Source organism: Protopterus annectens, chromosome 7.part0 (assembly GCF_019279795.1).
Source record: "Protopterus annectens isolate FY-2018-M chromosome 7.part0, PAN1.0, whole genome shotgun sequence".
Classification (NCBI taxonomy): domain Eukaryota; kingdom Metazoa; phylum Chordata; order Ceratodontiformes; family Protopteridae; genus Protopterus; species Protopterus annectens.
This window is the reverse complement of record NC_056739.1, coordinates 413,951,510-413,972,519: the sequence shown is the minus strand read 5'-3', so window position 1 is coordinate 413,972,519 and position 21,010 is coordinate 413,951,510. Positions and strand designations below refer to the sequence as shown.

The 21,010-nt window shown below is 38.2% G+C and overlaps 1 protein-coding gene across 1 annotated transcript in view; it reads right to left on the bottom strand.

Annotated features, from left to right (window-relative positions):
* Positions 1–493: 493 nt before the first annotated feature.
* LOC122805967 (baculoviral IAP repeat-containing protein 1-like) overlaps positions 494–21,010 on the bottom strand; it is a 319,950-nt gene continuing 299,433 nt past the window's right edge. Inside the window, exon 7 of the mRNA XM_044076207.1 lies at positions 494–2,653. Coding sequence (XP_043932142.1) covers positions 494–2,653 — 2,160 coding nt within the window. The remainder of the gene's footprint in view (positions 2,654–21,010) is intronic.

The following is a 21,010-nucleotide window of genomic DNA, read 5'->3' as shown; positions in this document are numbered from 1 at the left end:
AGCATGCACTTGCAACTGCTTCAGACACCATGTAGGTTCCTCACTAAAAGAATACAGGGAGTAAACAAGTCCTATGCAAACCATCTTAACGCCATATCCATGTACTTGGTCTCCTACAGACTGCTGCATGGAAATCTATGCCTAGCCTACAGATGTATCCTCTGATCTCACACTGGATTTGTTGCACATCTCCAAAAAAAATATCAGAAATACCCATTAGGTTATTAAAAAGGGTTAAAATATTTCAGTTTGACTGGAGTCTGAGCAGCCTTAGAAGGAGAGTTATGTCGTACGAATGGCAAGATGGCAGAAAGGGAAGAAATGAGCAAACAGAATACAGACAGATTAGACAGAAACGCTTCACTTAAAATGGAAGTCTCATAGCAGCGGATAAATGTGTCCATACATCCAGCAGAAACAGGAAAATGCAAAGGAAATAGAGAGCACTCAGTAGAAAGATTTGAATGCTACGAAGTAGAATTCATGCTGACAATTATGTAATTAGTTTGCAGTCCATACCTGGTACTTGCTGAAGATCATCCGCTTTTATGTGCAGTGACTCTAGCCTGGTACAGCAGGTCAGAAGAAACTGTTCTTTTGTATCTAATTCTGTTTGCTCAATTGTACAGCTCAGAAGCAAGTCTTTGTAGTAAAACAAAACTGGTATTATACTGTTAAGAAAGAAAGGGCTTCTAATCAGCTTCAGATGTAAACACTTTGCTGTAGAGCAAATCGCTGCCAGATTGTCACAGTCATCTTCATCTAGACCATTCAGTCCATAGACATTCAACTGTAGCAAAGGCACCTGGAATTTACCTGCAGCTGGATACAGTGCCTCTGTCACATCCTTAGGAATGTAAGATTTTATCACTTCATAGTGGCGATTTAAGGTGTGCAGAGTACTTTCCATCTCTGCCTCTTTTGTCTGGGTGGTATAGCACTGAACAGTGGATTCATATTCGCTTTCCACAGTAGGTGGTCCTTGTCTGTCTACATACCTTTGCAGCAGATGTGACCCCAGTTTCATGAATGCATTTTTACCAATCAGTATAAGACTGATACCTTCCAAAAGTGGCAAACACTCTGGGTGATTCTTCAAAACCTCAAGTAACTGCCATTTTTCATTGGAAGAAGTTGAGAATTGTAACTGTTTGCCACGTAAGTAGAGCACAATTTCAGGGTAGCACTTTTCTAAACACTGACCTTTAATGGCTAGCTGAATAATGAAATCCAAAAATATCTGTGCCATATGAATTCTCAGATTTGCATTATCAACAGTAACAAAACCTTTCTTAGTTGTCTCAAAGAGCTGTTGAATAACTTCTTGGTGGTGAAATATATCCCAGCTTTCTGTGTCCCTTCCAATCAGGCTGTCTGACTGTAGAATCTGGAAAAGGTGTGTAATAATCTGCAAAGCTGAAGATGAAGAACATGTCATAGCACTGAGCAGAAGTTCACGGAAATCACTCAGCACTTTGACAATGGTGTCAATCTTCTTTAAGTACTGCATGCCCTGACCTCTTTCATTCGGGATGTCCGATTCAAGAAGCTGTATCATTTTTTTCCCAGCCAAAAAAGTTTGGAAGTAGTGATGGTAAAACCTGTAGACTGGGTGCAACCTCTGTGCTGTAAACTTTGTCAATAATCCCAGCTGGAGCAACTTGCCTTCATCTAGTTCCAACTCTCTTATATTTTCCGCAGTGAAGTTAGACTGGGATTCAAAAATGCCTTTCAAAGCAAGACTGCCACAGACAGAAACCAGACATGAACTGTCCCTACTGCTGTGCCTATGGGTTATATACTGCAGGAATGTCTTAAAAATGTCATATGGGCTGAAGCTGTTTTGTAAAGGATAATGCACCCAGAGAACACATATAGCAAAGGTAAAAAGGGGAGTCTTTAATATTGTCAGCTGAGCAGGAAACTTACATAGATCATGTATAAATGACTCTTTCTTCATCACATCATGAGAAAAAACCATTTTAAGTAAGTAAAAGGAACTGTACAGAGGAAACTCTTGAATGCTGAAGACTCTAGCAATCTGGCGAAGCATGCTTGCTTTGTTAGTTCGGATACCAATCAACATGACCACTCTGTTAACTGGGTTCTTCCGAATAATCTCTTCAAGAAAGGCAGGGACAGCAGGACCATCACCATAGTCATCAAGAAGGAACAGCAACCGATTTCCATATAAATTGGCCATATCTCGAAGGTGATGTCCAGGCACTTTCACACTAGTCTGACAACCTGTTATACTTATTCCACTGATATCATTATGTTTTTCTACTGAAGAAAGAGGGATGTAAAACACCAGCTTGAACCTGCTGAGTACTGGGCAGCAACCAGATGCCCACAGGATTGCTATCCTCCTCAGGAGGGAGGATTTCCCACTACCAGCTTCTCCTTCAATTACAGTGATGTGATGGAGGTCTCTTAGCATGTCAGGTAGGAAAACCCTACTCACTGGTTGGTCTTTGATGTTCTTCAGGACTATGTGCAGATCAGCAAATGTGTGGCACAAGTCGACAGGCAGATGCACAGCATCACCAAACGGGAACATCTTTGAAAATGCTGGACTTCTGTAGAACCCCTTCAACTGTAACTCCATCTCTCTTGTTTCTTTCATGAATGGACTCTGATGAAAAACTCCTGACTGAAACAAAATAATGAAAGAAACACACCAATATCATTTTTTAAACTACATAACTGGGCTTACAACTTACTAAAAATACAACTATAATAGATGATACAGCTATTCACAGACTTCAGTCTTACTGCTACCTGTTTTATTACCACATAGTCTGCCTGAGAAACCTAGATGTAAAGGCTCATGCCTCAAGCCAAGCAGAAGCATTCACTATATGTATGGCTGTAGAAGGTGTATTAAAATATGTACACACATATTACTTACAAAGTAGCTCCAGTCAGAATTTTGGAAGTTATTGATATGAAGTCTGAAACTCAAATGTATACCATAATTTAGTGGTTTCAATCTCTATGATTTGCCAAAAAATGACAAATTTTATGAGGATGATTGGTTTGTCTGTGTGACCTTTTGCTTTTTTGGTTTTATATGTGTGTGTGTGTATGTGTGTGTGTGTGTGTGTGTGTGTGCGTGTGTGTGTGTGTGAATGTGTGTGTGAGCACATAAAAAATATGACTATTTACATCTAAGAACAGCATACAAAAAGTGAAGAAAAAAATCTGAATAAAAAAAGGCAGACACAGTGGCTACGAATTCTTTATCAAATTAGCTCATAATGCCAGGAAAACTAAAACAGTATGAGTACTTTTACCTGAGGTACGGACTTCTTTCAGCTTTACATTTTTAGTGATGCTTACATCAAATTCACAATTATGTAACCATTAAATACATTCTGTGGAAAACTTTCGTCTCTTGTTGGGGTGTGGTTAAAATCACTGTTTCAACAGAATTGCATTGTGGGAGAACTAATGGAAAAACAGAGCCTAGTGATGGTGGCTCAGTAATAAATGAAAAGGGCAGTTTGGTAGGAGTGTGTACAGAACATAGATTAGAAAAAAAATGTGTGAAGGGACACCCATAGGTCAGGTCCACTAAGAAAGATAGAACCAAATGATGATCATCACATTGATCACTGCTGCAGTAGCGTTAGTTAACTGTATGGGTTATATCCTGCTATGAATATAACAGCAGGCCAGCTTCCAAAGCTTCAGGGCACTTTCCATGTGCTCAAACTGTTAGGCAGTGTGAACTGAGCTGCTTAAAAAGACAGGTTTGAGTGCCAATGCCTTCTGAGCTTCCCTGCCTCTGAAGGGAGCACTCATCTGTGGGCTTTTGAAGACTGATGACTTGTGCTGTTGCATTGCTGGGCAAATAAGTTCCCTCTGGGGAAGAACCTTTCTTATTAAAATGTATTGCTTAAATGTACTTCACTGGTTAGGAAAGTTATTTTTCTTTTAAGAGTGTGTGTTTTAATGGGCTGTCACAAGACTTAACTGTACATTAAGATGGGAGTGCACTTTTTTCCCCGTCATTTTAAAAGTTGTCAAAAACTGTTTAAACTATATTTTAGCTGAAAAAAGTTGCATTTATTTTTTGTTCCTTGGGAAAGAGGCACTATTTTCAACTTGACCATAGAACAAGCCACCATTCCCATGGTTGGTTGTTCTAGCCACAAAAAGAAAAAGTTAAGCAAGCCACAACAGGTTGGCAGTTTGACTCAGCCACATGTGAATGACAATGCAGTGGTCAAAGCTGGTTCCCCAGACCACTCATCTTTTACCCCGGATCGCTCTGGTGTAGCATCTACAGGCACTATGGACCAGGGGTTTGCTATGGCCATTGTGGCTGTTGGGGTCCCCTCAATGGGCAAGGGAGACCCACTCTTGTTGGTCCTAGGAGACGGAGCAGAGGAGTCTTCCCTGTTAGTCAGAGTGTTGTGCCAATCCCTGGACAAGCTGATTCTGTCATTACCAACCCTGTTGCCCTATTGGCTCCATTTTTACTGTCAAAAAGAAATGGAAAACTAGACAAGTATCTACTCCTGCTCAAATTTTCCCAGATGTGAGTAGTTTAGTAGGTCTGGCTCAGGGTCTAATTCAGGGTATTAATCTTTTTTATAAGGCGGCTTCTGGTAAAAGGAAAAGGGATGCCTCACTTGCTGAAGAGATTCAAGAGTCTGTATCTGGAAAAGAATATGAAAGGACAGATACAGGGTTTTCTCCTCAGATTTCTGATTCATATTCAGAGGAGAACATTTATCTGATTCGCCCTGTGAGGATTTCTCTTTCACTGATACTATTTCCAGAATGTGCCAATGTTTTCAGTGGGAGAACATTGAAGTTTCTCATTACCAATGAAAGTCCTATAAGCTGTTACAAATGGCGTTTCCTCATCCCTCCTGTGCTGTCATCATTGAAGGATGTGTGCATCATTGCCTACAATTTTCCTGATAATCATCCTGCTGACCATAAAATGCAGTTAGATTGTATAGGTTTACTCAGTCTCTTAACTGTTTATGCACTCTTCCTAAACCTGACCCAGCAACTATAGCTTTAGTTAATCTTACTGCTGCTAAACTTAATTCCAATCCTTCACTTTCTGGCAGTGATGGTAAAATAATTGGTAAATATGGGTTAAAGGTGCATGCTTCTGTAACTTTGTTTTTCAGAATTTTGAATTGTCTGGCTCAGATTTTAAAGTTTATTCTGATTAATTGTGAATGTACAAGGAATGGTTTCTTGTGAGGAAAACTCTGCTTTAATTGGTAAGGTTTCTTCCATTTCACATGTCAGAACTCATTGTTTAAAGTGTGTGTATGATTCTGTTGATGCTATTTCCAGGGTTATGGCCACTGGTACTGTTTTGAGGTTTTCCCGGCTGCAATCTCAGAACCCCTCAGATAATGTGAAAAATAAGATGTTAAATTCTCCTTTGCACATAGAGTTAGGTGTTGGACCCTGTACTGCATAAGTTATATAAAATGTGACACAAGGGGTAAACTGATTTAGGTAATCTCTCAGATTTTTTTTATCCTCCTTTTCCAAATTTTCCAAGGGATTTTCTACCCTCTTGTTCAGTGTTGGCAAGAAACAAAATAAAAAATCTCAGCAAAATGCTGGTAAAGAGATGTTTGAAAAGAAATGGCAAGAGGGTTTCAAAATGAAGGCAGAAACCCCTCAAAACATAGGGCAGTCTAACAAGTCAGAATGACTATTTAAGAGACCATGTAATCCATTCCCACCTTGGCAGTCCCCTTTCCCCTTCTAGAAAGTTTGAATCTTCATTTCTATATTTGGAAATGGATAATTTCAGACAAATGGATTCTGAAGATCATTCATCAAGGTTACAAAATGGCAGTGGGAAGAAATTCCTCCTTTTGTGGGACTACTTCTTCATGTACCAGAAAAGACTCCTCTGTTTCCCTCATCCTTCAACACAAATTGTCTCAGGGAGTAATAGAGCCAGTTCTTCATTCCCAGTTTGGGAAAGGTTTTTACTCAAGGATGATTTTAGTACCAAAGAAAGAACATGTCTGGAGACCATTTCTGGATCTTTGTCCTAAACCAATTTATGATAGTGCCCATGTTCAAAACACTTTCACTTCACAACCTGTTACCTTTTCTTCCTCAATTAGGTTTTCTTCTAATGCTACATTTAAAAGATGCTTTTCATCACATCCATTTTTATCCAGTCTTCAGCATTTCTTGCATGTTTTTGTGTCTGGATCACATTATCAGTTCATTCCTTTGCTCTCTATATTATCTACTGCACTGAGAGTGTTCACAGAGTGTCTAGCTGCAGTGATGGCTCATTGTGGGCTACAGGGTATCCACATTTTTTAATATTTAGACATCATTATCTTTGAAGAGTCTCTTTCAGATTATCAGAAGTATCATTCTTGGGTGAGAGATCTCTCAAATAAGCTGGGATTTCAAGAGGACATTCAAAAATCTTTTAGACCCCCATCACACAGGAGTGTGCTCCAGGGAGTATCTGCTAGACACCTCAGTTCAAACAGCTTTTCTTCCACAGTTAAAATAGATCTATATCTAGATCTGTTTCTGGGGTTTTCCACTAAGACTTTGGTTTCTGTAAGGGAATACATGAGGATTTAGGGTCTCATTTGCATCTATGATTCTCCTGATACTCCTGGCAAGATTCCACATGAGAAATATGCAATGAAATCTGAAGTCTCTCTGGTCCCAGCACCAACACCAATTCTCATTTCAGATACCATTTCTGGGATTTGTCAGGAGAGAAATCACTTGGTGGAGAGAGCATATATCCCTAAATCCAGATCACCACTCCAGTGCTCCAAAGTAGTAGGTCACCACAGATGCTTTGGACTTTTTATGGGACCAGTGTCAGGAGCGAGAAAAGTGCGAGGTATTTGAGACGCCAAATGATGGACACAAGCGCATAAATATAAAAAAGAGATGCTTGCTTTAATCACGGGCCTCAACTCTTTGCATCATCTTTGCCCCACCCCTGGATCTCTTCAAGTTGTTATAGTCAATACCACATCCATGTGGTACAGCAAGCAAAGGGGGGACCAGGTCTGACCCCTTTTGCAGACTAGCCATGTTAGCTTGGGATATAGCCTTTCAGCACAATCTTACTCTGCAGGCATCCTACATCCCATCAGAGCAAAATAGTGTGGCACACAAGCTGAGCAGGACAAGAGCAGACCCTAAACAATGGAACCTAGATCAGGGCATCTTCCAAGATTTGATCAATCCGTGGGGAGTTCCTAAAGTAGACCTATTTGCCTCCTGTCTGAACAATCAGCTGGTAAAATTCTGTTCCAGGACTCCATACAAGAAGGACTGAAAGACAAATACCTTTTCCTTTACTTGGACACCATTGGACACCATTTCCTCTGATATCCAGGGTGGCACTTAACATTCAGAAGGAATCCCCCAAGATTACTGTGGTGATTCCCTTCTGGTCCAGCAACTGTGGTTCTTCTTTCTTTTGGAAATGGCCAGGGGCAATTACCACAAGTTTAATCACAGAATAGATCTACACACAAGAACAGGAGTGTTCCATACATCCTGACTACTGCCAACTTCAACTGACTGCCTAGATGATAGGTCTTAATTCCCTTTAGGCACTTGTTTACTGAGGATGTGCAGAAGGTTCTAATGGAGGCAAGAAAGCCTGACACTAGAAAATCATTTATTAGAAATAGAAAAGGTGTTCTCATTGTTGACAACAACATAAACAACACACATTCATGGTTAGTGTTTCTCTGGTCTTACAATATTTGTGTGAGTTACTATCCTATGGCTTTTCTTACTCTTCAATCAAGTTTAATTTTTGGTCCATTTCAGCATGTCTGCCCATGACTCTTCTTATTTCAACGCAGTCTCATGTCAAATTGTTTTTGAAAGGGGATTTACATAACAGGCCTCCGAAAGCCACTGGCTCTTCCTTGGCATTAAAGAAGCTAACACTTGCTTCATTTGAACCAGCTCATCAGGCTGACTTGAAGTTCTTAACATGGAAAACTGTTTCACTTATTGCTCTGACCTCTGCAAGACTTCCAGAGTTGCAAGCTTTTATGATGAGTCAACCCTATCTCATTTTCGACAGATACAGGGTTTCTTTGAGAACTAATCATGCTTGAGTTTACTTTAAGCCAGACTATCCCTGTTTTCTTTCCTGAACCCAAAAATGAGGGTGAAAGGATACTCCACACCTTGGATGTCAACAGACAGCTTAGGTACTATCTTGACAGAACAAAATCTTTTAGATCTTTGGATCATTTGTCTATTTCTTCTGAAGGTAACAAGAAGGGGCAACCTGCGTCTAAACAGATTTTCGAAATGTTTGCCTAGGGCTATTACCTTTTGTTGCTCTCACCACTGCAAAACTATTCCACGCAGGGTCAAGGCTAACTCTACTAGGGCCTTGGTTTCATCCATGGCTTTTTGGGAAGGGTTGGATTGGATTCTAGAAGTATTCCAGAAGCAACAACATGGATTTCTGTACATATTTCTACAATGCACTACAAGCTTGATTCCTTCTCTAGGTCTAGATAAGTCTTTGTTATGACCAGTCTCCAGAGGATCCTGGACCCTTCCCCCACTCAGATGTTGTAAATTAGGGTAATCTACCTATTGCTGTCATGTCTAGGACACAATAAAAGAGTGTTTGTGGGTTCTGTTCAAACAGCTTTATTTTATACAAACACATCGCTATACAGGCTTATTGACTTTAACTTAAGTAACTTATATACAAACTAACAACTGAGATCATGCATGCTCACTCTCTGGCTGCTCCTTCGAAATGGCACTAGGGATTGCACATGTCTGGAATTTATATGCGCACTACAGCCTCACATGCTTCTTAAAGATGTAGTGCACACTTTACACTCTGATCTACATCCTCCCTCTTTGAGAAATAGATCATGCAATTGTTATGAAACTATTTGGCATGCAGAAATCACAGGTAATGCATAGTCATGCATTATACATTACTAAATACACATGCATATACAATCAAGTCCACATTGCTGCGTATTTCACACAAGGCTTAGATACGCGTCCATATCTTGTAACATAAAAGTGGGAATTAGACTTAGCAACTGGAACAGTTTTTGAAAAATGGGTGAGCTGTAGAATGTGTGAATCACTTTCTGGAATGGAATCAGAATTTTGAACACATTCTGGTCTGGAAACAATGTCTGACTCACTCTTTGATTTAGAGTCTGCATCACAGAAACAATGTTGTGATGATGATGATGATTCTGGTATATGAAGAAGATGTCTGTGATTCCTCCTATACTCCACCACTCGGAATCTACCAAGTAGGATCTTGGCTCAGCACAGATGCCTGTAGTCTGTCCTATTTGATCAAAACCTCTTGTTGTCTAAATTCGTACCATCTCTCTTTCCCTCAACGGATGAAGTAATCTGCTCGATTTGTCATAACTAGATTTCTGGATATTATGCTTCTTAAATAATTTAGCCTTGATGGTTTTGTTGTTCTTAGGTTTAGGCTGCAACAAACTTGAAGAAATAGGTAGCATAGTTCTAGTTTGCCTGGAAAGTAGTCTTTGAGCAGGTGAAGCAAGAATATCATAACGGTTGTTGTTTCTGAGATTAAGCAAATTCAAGAATATATCGGTATTGTCATGCTTTGACCTTTCAAGTAATTGCTTTGCACTGCACTGCACATTCAGCTAGACCATTTGACTGTGGATATTGAGGACTACTAGTGACATGTGCAAAGTCCCATCCTTTTGCAAATTTCTGAAACAAATGGCTAGTGAATTGAGTACCATTGTCAAAAACATTTTGTGTGGACTACCATGAACTGAGAAATGATGTTTCAACTTACTAATAACATCAGTGGATGTTAGGTTAGGTAGTAGATCAATCTCAAACCAATTCGAATAAGTCTACCAGAATTAAGTAGTGCTGATTGTTCTACTCAAAGATACCAGCTGTAACGGCAGACCAAGGTAGTTCAGGAACTGGACTCAGCTGAAGTGGTTCTCTGTGCAAATGCGATTTAGTTCTATTGCATACTGAACAAGAAGAAAGAACTCTATCAAAGTCTTTTGATAATGAAGGCCAAAATATCAATTCTCTTGCTCTTCTCTTAGTGGACATGGACCCTGGGTCACGATGATACAAAATCTGAATATATTCTTGTTGTAAGGAAGCAGGAGCAAGAATTTTAGGACCTTTGAAAATAATACCCTCTGCCATCAACAATTCATCTCTGTAAGAAAAATACTCTTGTGCTTCAGGTGATACACTAGATTACTTTGACAGTCATCTGATATTAATGTAGTGATTGAGCTTATGTAAAACTGGATCAGTCTGAGTGTGATCTCTTAACTCATCAAGTCTAGTGGTGGAAAAATTAGGCAATGACATTACATCAAAGTCAAAATTTTCTGTGTCAAGCTGTTCTGTTGTATTTATGTGCAATATGGATAAGGTATCAGCCAGTTAGAGCAATTTGCCTTTTGTGTAGAACATTTTGAAACTGTACTTTTGCAATATGAGCATCATTCTTTGTAATCTCACTGGAGCTGAATGCATAGGTTTCTTTAAAATAGTAAGTAGAGGTTGATGATCAGTTTCAATCTGAATAGCTTGACCATAAATATAATTGTGAAACTTGGAACATGCAAATACTTTTGCCAAAAGCTCTTTCTCAATTTGAGCATACTACATCTCAGTTTGGGTTAGTGTTCTAGATGCATAGCCTACTGGTCTGCCCTTTTGAAGTATAACTGCACCTAGGCCAAAGTATGAAGCATCACTGGAAAGAGTAACTGGTTTGCTCATGTCATAGTATCTTAACATAGGTGGGGTGGCAATTTTCTGCTTGAGGTCTTCAAATGCCTTCTGGTGTTGTTCCAACCATGACCATGCAACATTTTTGCATGTTACCTCTCTTAAAGGTGCTGTCAACTCATTGAAGTCTGGTATAAATTTGCCTAAACAGTTGGCAATGCCCAGAAATGCTGTAAAGCTTGTATATTGTCTGGCATTGACATTTCTGAAATAGCTGCTTGTTGGCCAGGTCTGGCCTCAAGCCTGCACTCATAAACAAATGTCCTACATACTTTACTTCTGGAAGTCTGAATCTGCACTTCAGAGGACTGAGCTTCAAGTTCACTTTACGTGCTCTGTCTAGAACTTTCTTGAGGTTTCTGTCATGCATTGCTTCACCATTGCCTCCAACCAATAGATCATCTACTATTATGGCACAAGGATAACCCAAAACAATTTGCTCCATTGCACACTGAAAAACTTCATTTGCAGAATTTATTCCAAATGACATCCTTAGGAATTAGTTTCTGTCAAATAAAGTACCAAAAGTAGTTAGAAATGAGGATTTGCGATCAAGCAACACTTGCCAAAATGAACTCTTTGCATCCAAAACAGAAAATACAGAGGCATTCAGTATTAGAGCTGCAACTTCTTCAACTGTGCCCATTGGATGATACAGTCTTTTTAATGCTTTGTTCAAATCTCTTAGGGCAAAGCATATTCTGATCTTGTCTGAGCCTTTTTTGTGAGTGGCTACCATGTGGATACCCATTCAGTTGGTTCTGTGACTGGACAAATCACACCTTGCTGCACCATTTGATCCAGCTGATCCTTAACTTTATCTTGCATAACTATTGGAACTCTTCTTGCTGTTCTGACTACTGGAGTGACCTCTGGGTCTAACTTCATGGAATACACAACTGGAAGTTTGCTTAACTTGTCATCGAAAACATCAGCACACTTCTGGCTTCAGAGAAATTAGAACTCTGAAATGCACTTATGTGATGAACCTCTTTAGCAAAAGAAAGCAGATTCATTCTTAAACTATCTTTGAGACCCAGTAAAGATTGCACTGGTCTTTGGGCTACAAAGTTGTAATAGCTCTCGGCCAAATAACTTGAAAGTATCACTGAACCTTCAGTTTGAATTTCTTCACCTCCATAAGCAACAAGTCTCGAACTACTGGTTACATTGAGTTGTTCATTATTTCTCACTCTTGCAAATGCATCTGGTGATATAACATTACACTTTGAACCAGTGTCTACTTTGAGCTCTGTGAATTTTCCATTAATCCGAACAGTACAAAACACTTCACTTCTTGTTAATAAGTTTACTGCATCAACTCTCTCACCAAGCACTAATACACCATCTACATAGAAAGCTGACTGCTTCGGCTCTACTTAATTAATTTGCTTTTTTGTGCGACCTTTCTTTACAACTGCATGAAGCTTACTTGATTTGCAAAACATTTGGAAATGGTTCCATTTTTTTACACTTGTGACATTACTGACCAAATGCTAAACACTTCTCTCTTTTAGACTCATGATTCGCACCACAGTTGTGGCAGTTAAAAATAAAGCTAGATTTTGGTTTTGCTGATTCATGTTTGTACTGCACTGAGCTGGCACTGGAGCTTGCACCTTTCCTGTAACTTTCTAGAAAACTTCATGGCTTCTTTGGAAATCCTGTAGCTGCCACGTGGTTAGTCCTGCTGTTCTTTGCCACATGTTGCAGACTATCTACATTTGATCTGGAGCCAACTGAAACCATGCTCTTGTCACTTGCAAGCATACTTGTTTGTTTTTGTCGCCTCATGGATTTGACAAATCTCTGTTGCTTTGCTCAATGTTAAATCACTGTCACAAAGTAAAATCTTTCAAACCGCAGCACTATTAATAGCACATACAAGCCTGTCCTTTATCAGCTCATTTTTTAAATCACCAAACTGACACGTTTTAGCTCTGTTTCTCAAGTCAGTTATATAATCTGCAAATGTTTCCCCTGGTTTCTGATCTCGTGTGTAAAACATATGCCTCTCTAATGTAATATTCGTCTGGGGGTTACACATTTCTCTGAACTTGCGCTTCAAACACTTGGGGTCTTCCCTTGATTCAGTTTGTGCAATAATATGCTGGTCTGCACCTTCCCCTTCATATACTGCTGGTGCATACACAAAAGAACGCTCTTTCTTTGGCCTCTGACCCTGCTAGGTTTAGCAAAATGAATGCCCTGGTGCATGCATCTCTATCTGCATAAGCTGCTTGTATAAAAATATTGTACTATTGATGAAATATTCTCCAGTTCTCTGGAATATCTTGATCAAATACAAGTCACAGGGTTTTCGAAATCCATTTGCCATATTAACACATACCAGCGAAAGGTTTTGCAAATAAGCATAAACATACACACATGCACATATGTATAGGTTTCTGGCATAAACAGTATTTATCCAATGCCTTTTTGATCTGAACTTAAGACTTTTGTTGGGCTTTTCGGAATTATGCAAATAAATGAATTCATAGTAATTTTGAATAACTAAACTTAGTGAAATAAACTTCTCAGTCATTTTGGTACTTTCGTAATATTGCTGGTAAAGTTGAAAATGCTAAAGTCATTTATCATCATTTGCTAAAGTCATTTACTTTTAAGAAACACTTGAGAACTTTACGATGCGACTGAACAACTCACAAGCACTGTAATACTCTTGTAATCTTGTCTTTTGCAAGAAAACACCTCTTACAAGTGTAAGAAGCATATCAAGCAACTGCACAATGTGAATAAATCGAAAATTTGTTGCCCAAAACTCAATAACTTCTTAAAGCAATTGTACTTTGCAAATAACTGCATACAGCACACTGTGTCCCCAAAATGGCAGTACCTTGCCAGTCAACTCTTTATAGTACAAGAAGCACTCTGTAATGGTGATACTTTGTGAATAGATACACCCAGCACAAGAAACCTTTTCAAAATGGGTATGCTTTGACTGTATTACATGAAATAGTTGTACTTTGCACACAATGAGCTCTTCAAAATACATGCACAACCCTGACTGAAACTTTTATTGCCTCCAGTCACTCACTTATTCTTTGACCTCAACTTCTTCACTATGTTACTTTAATACTAGCTTACTACTTTAACTTCACCAACTCCACTGAACTATAAAAAAAAAAAAAGAAATAAAAAACACAGTAATATTCTTATATTCAATGATAGTTCTCTTTGTAATTCTTTCAACATGTTATATCATGTGATATCAGGACTCCAAATGCTTTATATCTCTAGTTGTATTCCTTTGTTTATAATTTCTCCACCTGATGTATTTTTTTGTTGTCTGTCCTACTAGCATTGCTTTTCAAGTGCTTATTATTTGGTACAAGTTTCTTGTCTTTTTTTCTATGTTGTGGTGCTTTTCTCCCCGGGCCTCTACTGAAAATGGACATGTATCCAGCTAGACTAGCCCGGTCAACAAATGTAAAATAAATAAAATAAATAATTAAATGTTTAATGTACCCTTTTCTTTTCTTATTATATTCGTTTTGCTCGTCTAAGCCCTTTTCATGCCCAGTATACTTTTCTTGTGCTGATTTTACTCTAAACATACCCTACTTTGTCTTTAAACACACTCATTTTACTTTATACATGCTCGCTTTTTGCTTTAAACATACTCATTTTTCTTTACTGTTAGTCATTTCATCAAATACTTTTACTTTAAGCATTTTCTTTAGTTCACAAACTTTTCGTATTTTCCACTTGCCCGATAATGCGGTTTGCGCCCTTTTAATGCCCTTTTTTGTCTTTCATGTGGAATAAATAGCTGGTGTTACTTCTCATTACTTTTGATTCGTTTTGACTATGTTTGCGCTCTTTTCTCTTGATTTTACTTTCACTGTCATATTTGTGCCTCATGGCTCCGAAAATTCTTCTCTCTTCTATCCTGGTCCTGACACCATGTTGCTTTTGTGTCTAAGACATGATAAAAGAGTCTTCATGGGTTCTGTTCAAACAGCTTTATTTTATACAAACACATCACTATAGAGGCTTACTGACTATAACTTAAGTAACTTATATACAAACTAACAATTGCGATCATGCATGCTCACTCTCTGGCTGCTCCTTCAAAATGGCACTAGGGATTGCATGTGTCTGGAATTTATACAGGCACTTACAGCCTTGCTTGCTTCTTAAAGATGTAGCAAGCACACTTTACACTGATCTACACTACCCATACAGCTAAAGCTACTGCAGCAGGGTCAATATGATGAACATAATGTAGAAGACAGCAAACCTGCTGGCTGACAAATGCAACTTCAGCTTTACTCCTCTGTCCCCCTCACCCTCCCCTAAGGAAATACCATCAAATTTAACTCCTACTTTCATTAGGGAACAGGTTCTTACTGCTCTCTCTAATGCTGCATCTGTGGGCCCAGACAATATCCCAGGATACGTTTTAAATAGCATGAAACATGCTAAGTGAGAGGGAGGTTGGACCCTGAAAGGATATAGCTAGGAGTAAAATAAATATATGTATGTATATGTATATATATATATATATATATATATATATATATATGTGTGTGTGTGTATATATATATATATATATATATATATATATATATATATATATATATTTACAGGGAAAGTCCAACTTGGAATAAAGCTAAGGCCCAGGGAGAAACACTCCAGACACATCTTTGTAATGTGGGAGGAAACCAGAGCACCCAGAGGATACCCACATGAACAGAGGGAGGACATGCAGACTCCACACAGAAGGCACCCCAGCCAAGAATCGAACCAGAGAACCTTTTGCTGTGGGGTGACAATGCTAACCACTGCACCACTGCACCATTCAAACATGTGTGTGTGTGTGTGTGTGTGTGTGTGTGTGTGTGTGTGTATATATATATATATATATATATATATATATATATATATATATATATATATATATATATATATATATATATATATATATATATATATATATACACACACACACACACACACACACACACACACACACACACACACACACACACACACATACATACACATATATTACTCCTAGCTATGTTCTCTCAAGACTCAGCCTCCCTCTCAGTTGGCATGAAAGCTCTGAAGGCTTTAGAGTTCAAACCAATCATTTCATGCATCTCAGCTCATGCTGCCTAATGATTTTGAGCTTGTGGAAAGTGGCCTGAAGCTTTGGAATCTGACTGGCTGTTATATACTTGCCATGATATAACCCAATTAGCTAAGGCTACTGCAGAGTGATCATTCAAACATCTACTGTTCTGGTAAGTTTACTCATACAACTATACTTTCTTGCGAGTTACACTTCAGTTGAAGGTAAAAAAAATAAGTCACAAAAAAGCATAGCTGGGCATTCCCACTGACTACTTGAAAGGCTCTGGAATGTTATTAGGCAAGATGATTTACTGTCAGTAAGACAACACCGGATTAGACAGTATCCATTCTTTAAATTAGAAAGGAGGGAGGAAGAATTTATCAAGAAGAAAGGATGGTGAATAACAAAGTAGAAATGATATACAGTGAAGATGTGTAAAGAATTAGTAAGAAATTGTTGAGGAAGGAACAGGAAATAAATAAAAGCAAATACTATAAAAATTGATACAGAACAAATGTCAGAGTGAGTGAGGGACAAGAACTCCAGACTTTAAAGGGCAATGCTGGTGAAAGAAGTAAAATGGAAATGTTGAGGAGGGATGGGTGGGTGTGTCTTAAGTGCCATGTGGCTGCATAAAAAAAGTTGGCATGCACAGAGAGGACTATTATAAATGGTCCACAGGGGATATAAATAATAAGTAAAAAAAAAAAAATTAAAGTATAATAAAATTAAATGTATAAAATAATGGCATTGAAACACCACAGGTAGCGAAGAAGTCAAGATGATAGCTGAGATAGTTAACTGCAATGAACAATACCACTGAACTTTCCCTGGTTTCGCAGAATGCCCCAGATTTTGCCTCATATTTTTGGTCTGTTCCTCATAAAATTTGTGGTTTTCTGGCAAATCATTGAAAACTAAAGTTCTTAAATAATGATAGATATTTGAGTTTCAGACTTTAGCATGTATTTTACGAAGATTATAATGTAAAACATTATTCTAACAATGTTGTAAGCATGTTAGAACACAATTTAAAGTTTGTCCACTCTTGAGCTGTTGATCTAATACAAAAGGGAAGGGAAATGAGCAGTTGAAAATAACAGAAAAGATTAATACAGAGTTCACGTTTATCAACAGCAAAAGGCGGTACTTGCTAAGGGGAAAGGACCTAAAGGAATCACTTTATGAGTGAAGAAATACACAACTAAAGGGGGAAGAACAAACACAAAGGAATGAGCATTTAATGAAGCAATTAAACATGCTACCATCAAAAACAAGTACAAATGAGAGGATGGAAAAGGCCAACTACCTGGTGAGCAACAAGGGCACACCATCAGTGAGATATTTCTACTGTTGAAAACCAACATCAAAATGAGGAAATGGAGGAACCGTTATTTACTTGTCTTGTACCAAAACGAAAAGCTACTATAAAGTACAAAAAGATAATTATAAAAGAAAAAGGCCATATAAGCCATTGGTAGGAGGGGATGGAAAAAGTACTTTAATCACTTTCATTGAAAATGAGAGGTAATTCGAAATACAGGACCTAAGCCCAATCCCCTCTATGTTATAGTAGAGATTCAAGTATCTATCTAATGTGAGCTCATAAAGGAAACAGAAAAGGTGGGTTAAGAGATAACGGAGAAGAAAAGGTACTAAAGGATGAGAAGGGAAACCTTAAGTCAGATCCACCACAAAAAGAAATCCAAACTAGCTAGATCAAAATGTCTTTTGGGGGGAGGCCAATTAAATGGGGGACATCAGTCAGAATACCAAAATAAAGCAGCTTCTCCATCAGAAGGTGTCAGGTGTAAGAGGCCACAAAAATGACTGGACAATACTATTGCTGGAAACAAGAAAAAAATAAGATGAGCCCAAGTCAGCATAAAGTAAGTGCCCCAATTATTAAAGGGGGCTCATCAAATCCAGCTAATTTAAACTGCTGTACTCATGTCAAATGGAGTAATCCATAAAAGAAAGTGAAATGGGGTTAGTCTCTGTCTTTCTCTCTCTCTCTCTCTCTCTCTGGTATAACTTATTTAAGGAAAAAGTGAAACAAAGTGTGTAGACTATTGTGTAGAGGAAGATACTCTGTGGGTGGGTGGGGGAAGCCATGTCAAACACCCTGGGGACTCATACCACCAGAAAGGTAGTTTGAAAACTGGAGAAAAGTAGAGGTATGTACTCAGATGGGATATTGAGCGAGAGAGAGAGTGAGATCCTATTATCCGGCATGCTAAGTGACCTGAAGTGTTAAGGAATGTGTACTGTAAGGCTATATTTACACACACACAGAGTGCAAACAAAAGCATGAACAGCAGAACATTGTCAACAAAGAGGACAGCAGTAAAGACCACAAGGCAGAAATCTACAGATGCATTAGTTGCTGTGAGGGTGCTACAAAGAAGGGAGTGATGAGGTTAAAGTAAATATGGGACCAAATATTTACTATCTCTGAAAAAAAAGAAACTAAAACATTAAAGTAAAAGAACCACCTGATATACAACAGTTACCACAGAAGAAAGAAGAAAACCATCTGGGAATAGATGGGATGAAAAAAGCATAGCAATGTACATAATGTATAATGAAAATACGATCTAAACAAAAAGACTGGGAATGTGTGCACAGACAGCAAAAGAAGAAAATTGCTGCAACCATAAAGAAGTTTTCAGATGAGAAATGCAGGTGGTTAAAGCAGCCAATCAAGAGCTCAAATCAGAAGTCCCAAAATGCAAACCTTTTAGGGCGAGAAAACGGTAAATGCTCAAACCAATCATAGAAAAAGGGAGTACCTAAAACCTGACAGTGAGACATACATCTCAACTGTCCAGATTTCTGCCTCTTATTTTTAGTCTTTTTTTTCATAAAATCTGTGTTTTTCAGGCAAATCACTGACGGATGAAGTCACCAAATAATGACATACATTTGAGTTTCAGAATTCATATCCTTCAGAAAAGACATGCTGACACAAAACCTTTTATTTTAGCAAATTTGTAAGTTTACAAGAGCAATATTTAAAATTAGTCCTTTGCCCCCATCCCCACCTCCCACCCCCATTATTTTTAGTTTGGCCTGATTTCTTGTGTTAACAGGTTGATAGGTATGCAGTGAGACTACACCTGTAACTGGGCCATTCTGTAAGACATTTGATTGATGGAACCAAAGGATAGATCTGGCTATGTCAGTAACTGAAAAAAAAACTAAAATTAATTAAAAGAGGATCATGTTGAATAAAAAAAACACATGTAAACTATCTAAACAAAAGTAGAAAAAATATCAGGAAAAATTTCACAGCATAACAAAAGTGAATACTGAGCTACTTAGAAATTAGGAAAACTAAATAAAGGTGCTGGTAGTTAGTGCAGAGGATCAAGGCTTTGAGCTGTTAATGAACTACTTTCACTAGTCAAGGGTCCAATTTCCTCAGTCTCTGTTTGCCTTCTGTATGATTCTGAGCAAGTTACTTCAGCAGACAGCACTCTAGGGCAGTTGGGAAATTGGGCTAGGCCACTCAGTGGTCTCATGGACTGTATGTCAAGCAGCTACCTATGAACAGATTAACATTTTATCCAAAGTCCAAGTACAGACTATAACAATCAACTGGGACAAGGGCCAAGCCTGCTTTTTCCCTTTATGTGGAATCTACAGTGTTAAGAGTAAACCAAACATTATTATCAAGAACACACAAGGGGATATCAAACAGGCTAAAGATAAGATGGAAAGAAAAGTGGGAGGTAGCAGAGAAAAAAGACAAGTTTGAAAAAAGAGAAGGAAAAGATAAAAAATCCAGGTAAGAACTCACTTCTGTTTTGTAGACAATAATTGGGGGTACAGTCAGTATCACTGGCATATGCGTCTGATGAGAAGGGGTAGAGACTGCAAAATGAAGAGGTTTGAAAGGCATAGAAAGGACACATACACACACACACATAAATAATACAGTAAATCACCTAGCCTAAAGGAATTCATAAGAACTCCTTCATCAAGTAGATAAGGGAATAGAGGGGAAAATGTAAGCTGGGAAGAGTCTGGGAAGCTGTGAAGAAGAAACTGCTGTGTGGAGAACAACCATCTGGACTTTTTGGAAAAAGGTTGCATTGAAGTAACGTTTATTGCCTCTGACTAAACGTCAAAGGACCCCCCCCCCAATTTTGTTACTCGAGCATTATCAGTACCCCCAATTTACACTGATTGCTCATTAATAATGTTCACTATAAAGTGCTTAACACAAAGCGAATCCTTCTGCTTTGACCTAAAAACAAGAGAAAACAAGAGAAAAAAAGTGTAACAATAGTGTAAACAGGCCCTATGGCTAATGATTCTCACTCACATCTGTATCCACAAGCAGTAGAATCCAGCTGGTAGGAGATGTTAAGAAACACTCCAATGGGGATGGAAAGCAGGAATGCAGCCACCAATCAATACCAAGAACCTGAATCCCAGATGGGCTGCATGTATAAAGAGACTAAGAAGGGGAAAGAAATACGAAGTACTAAGAATGAAAGGGTCAACCATTACTCTTTCTACCAACATATCAACATATTCTTCTCACACTGGATACTTCCTCAGATGGGTCTACAGTTAGTCAAAGGCTAAGGGTACATGAGATAAAAGGAACAATGGGTAGAACATCCTAACCAAAAATTATGTCAACTCAGACTATTACAAAGTTTAACAAAAAATCAGATTAGAAAGGAGTTTATCTATGTTGCATGTTAACAGTAGAAATAATAAACAAAAGGTTGTGGTCCATATACTAAAGATACTTATACCCTAGTGAAATTATTCAATATTTGTACCTATAACTGTAATAGATGGGGTCAGCCAGTACAATGAAATGAAAATAATACAGAAAATTATCATAAATTATTAAAACAGTGTTGGAAGACCTGCATATTGAAATGTGTATTGTGAAGAACACATGTGCTTACCTAAATTATTACCTAATTAAAGAACTACAAGTTAACAACAAACAATAACATGAAAAAATGTATAAGAAATAAAAAAATGAAATCCCAGACCATTAAGTAAAAATTCCCAAAATAAAAATGATTTATATGCAAATGAAAGCAAGCCACAAACTGTAAGTTAAAAAAATGACCTGAA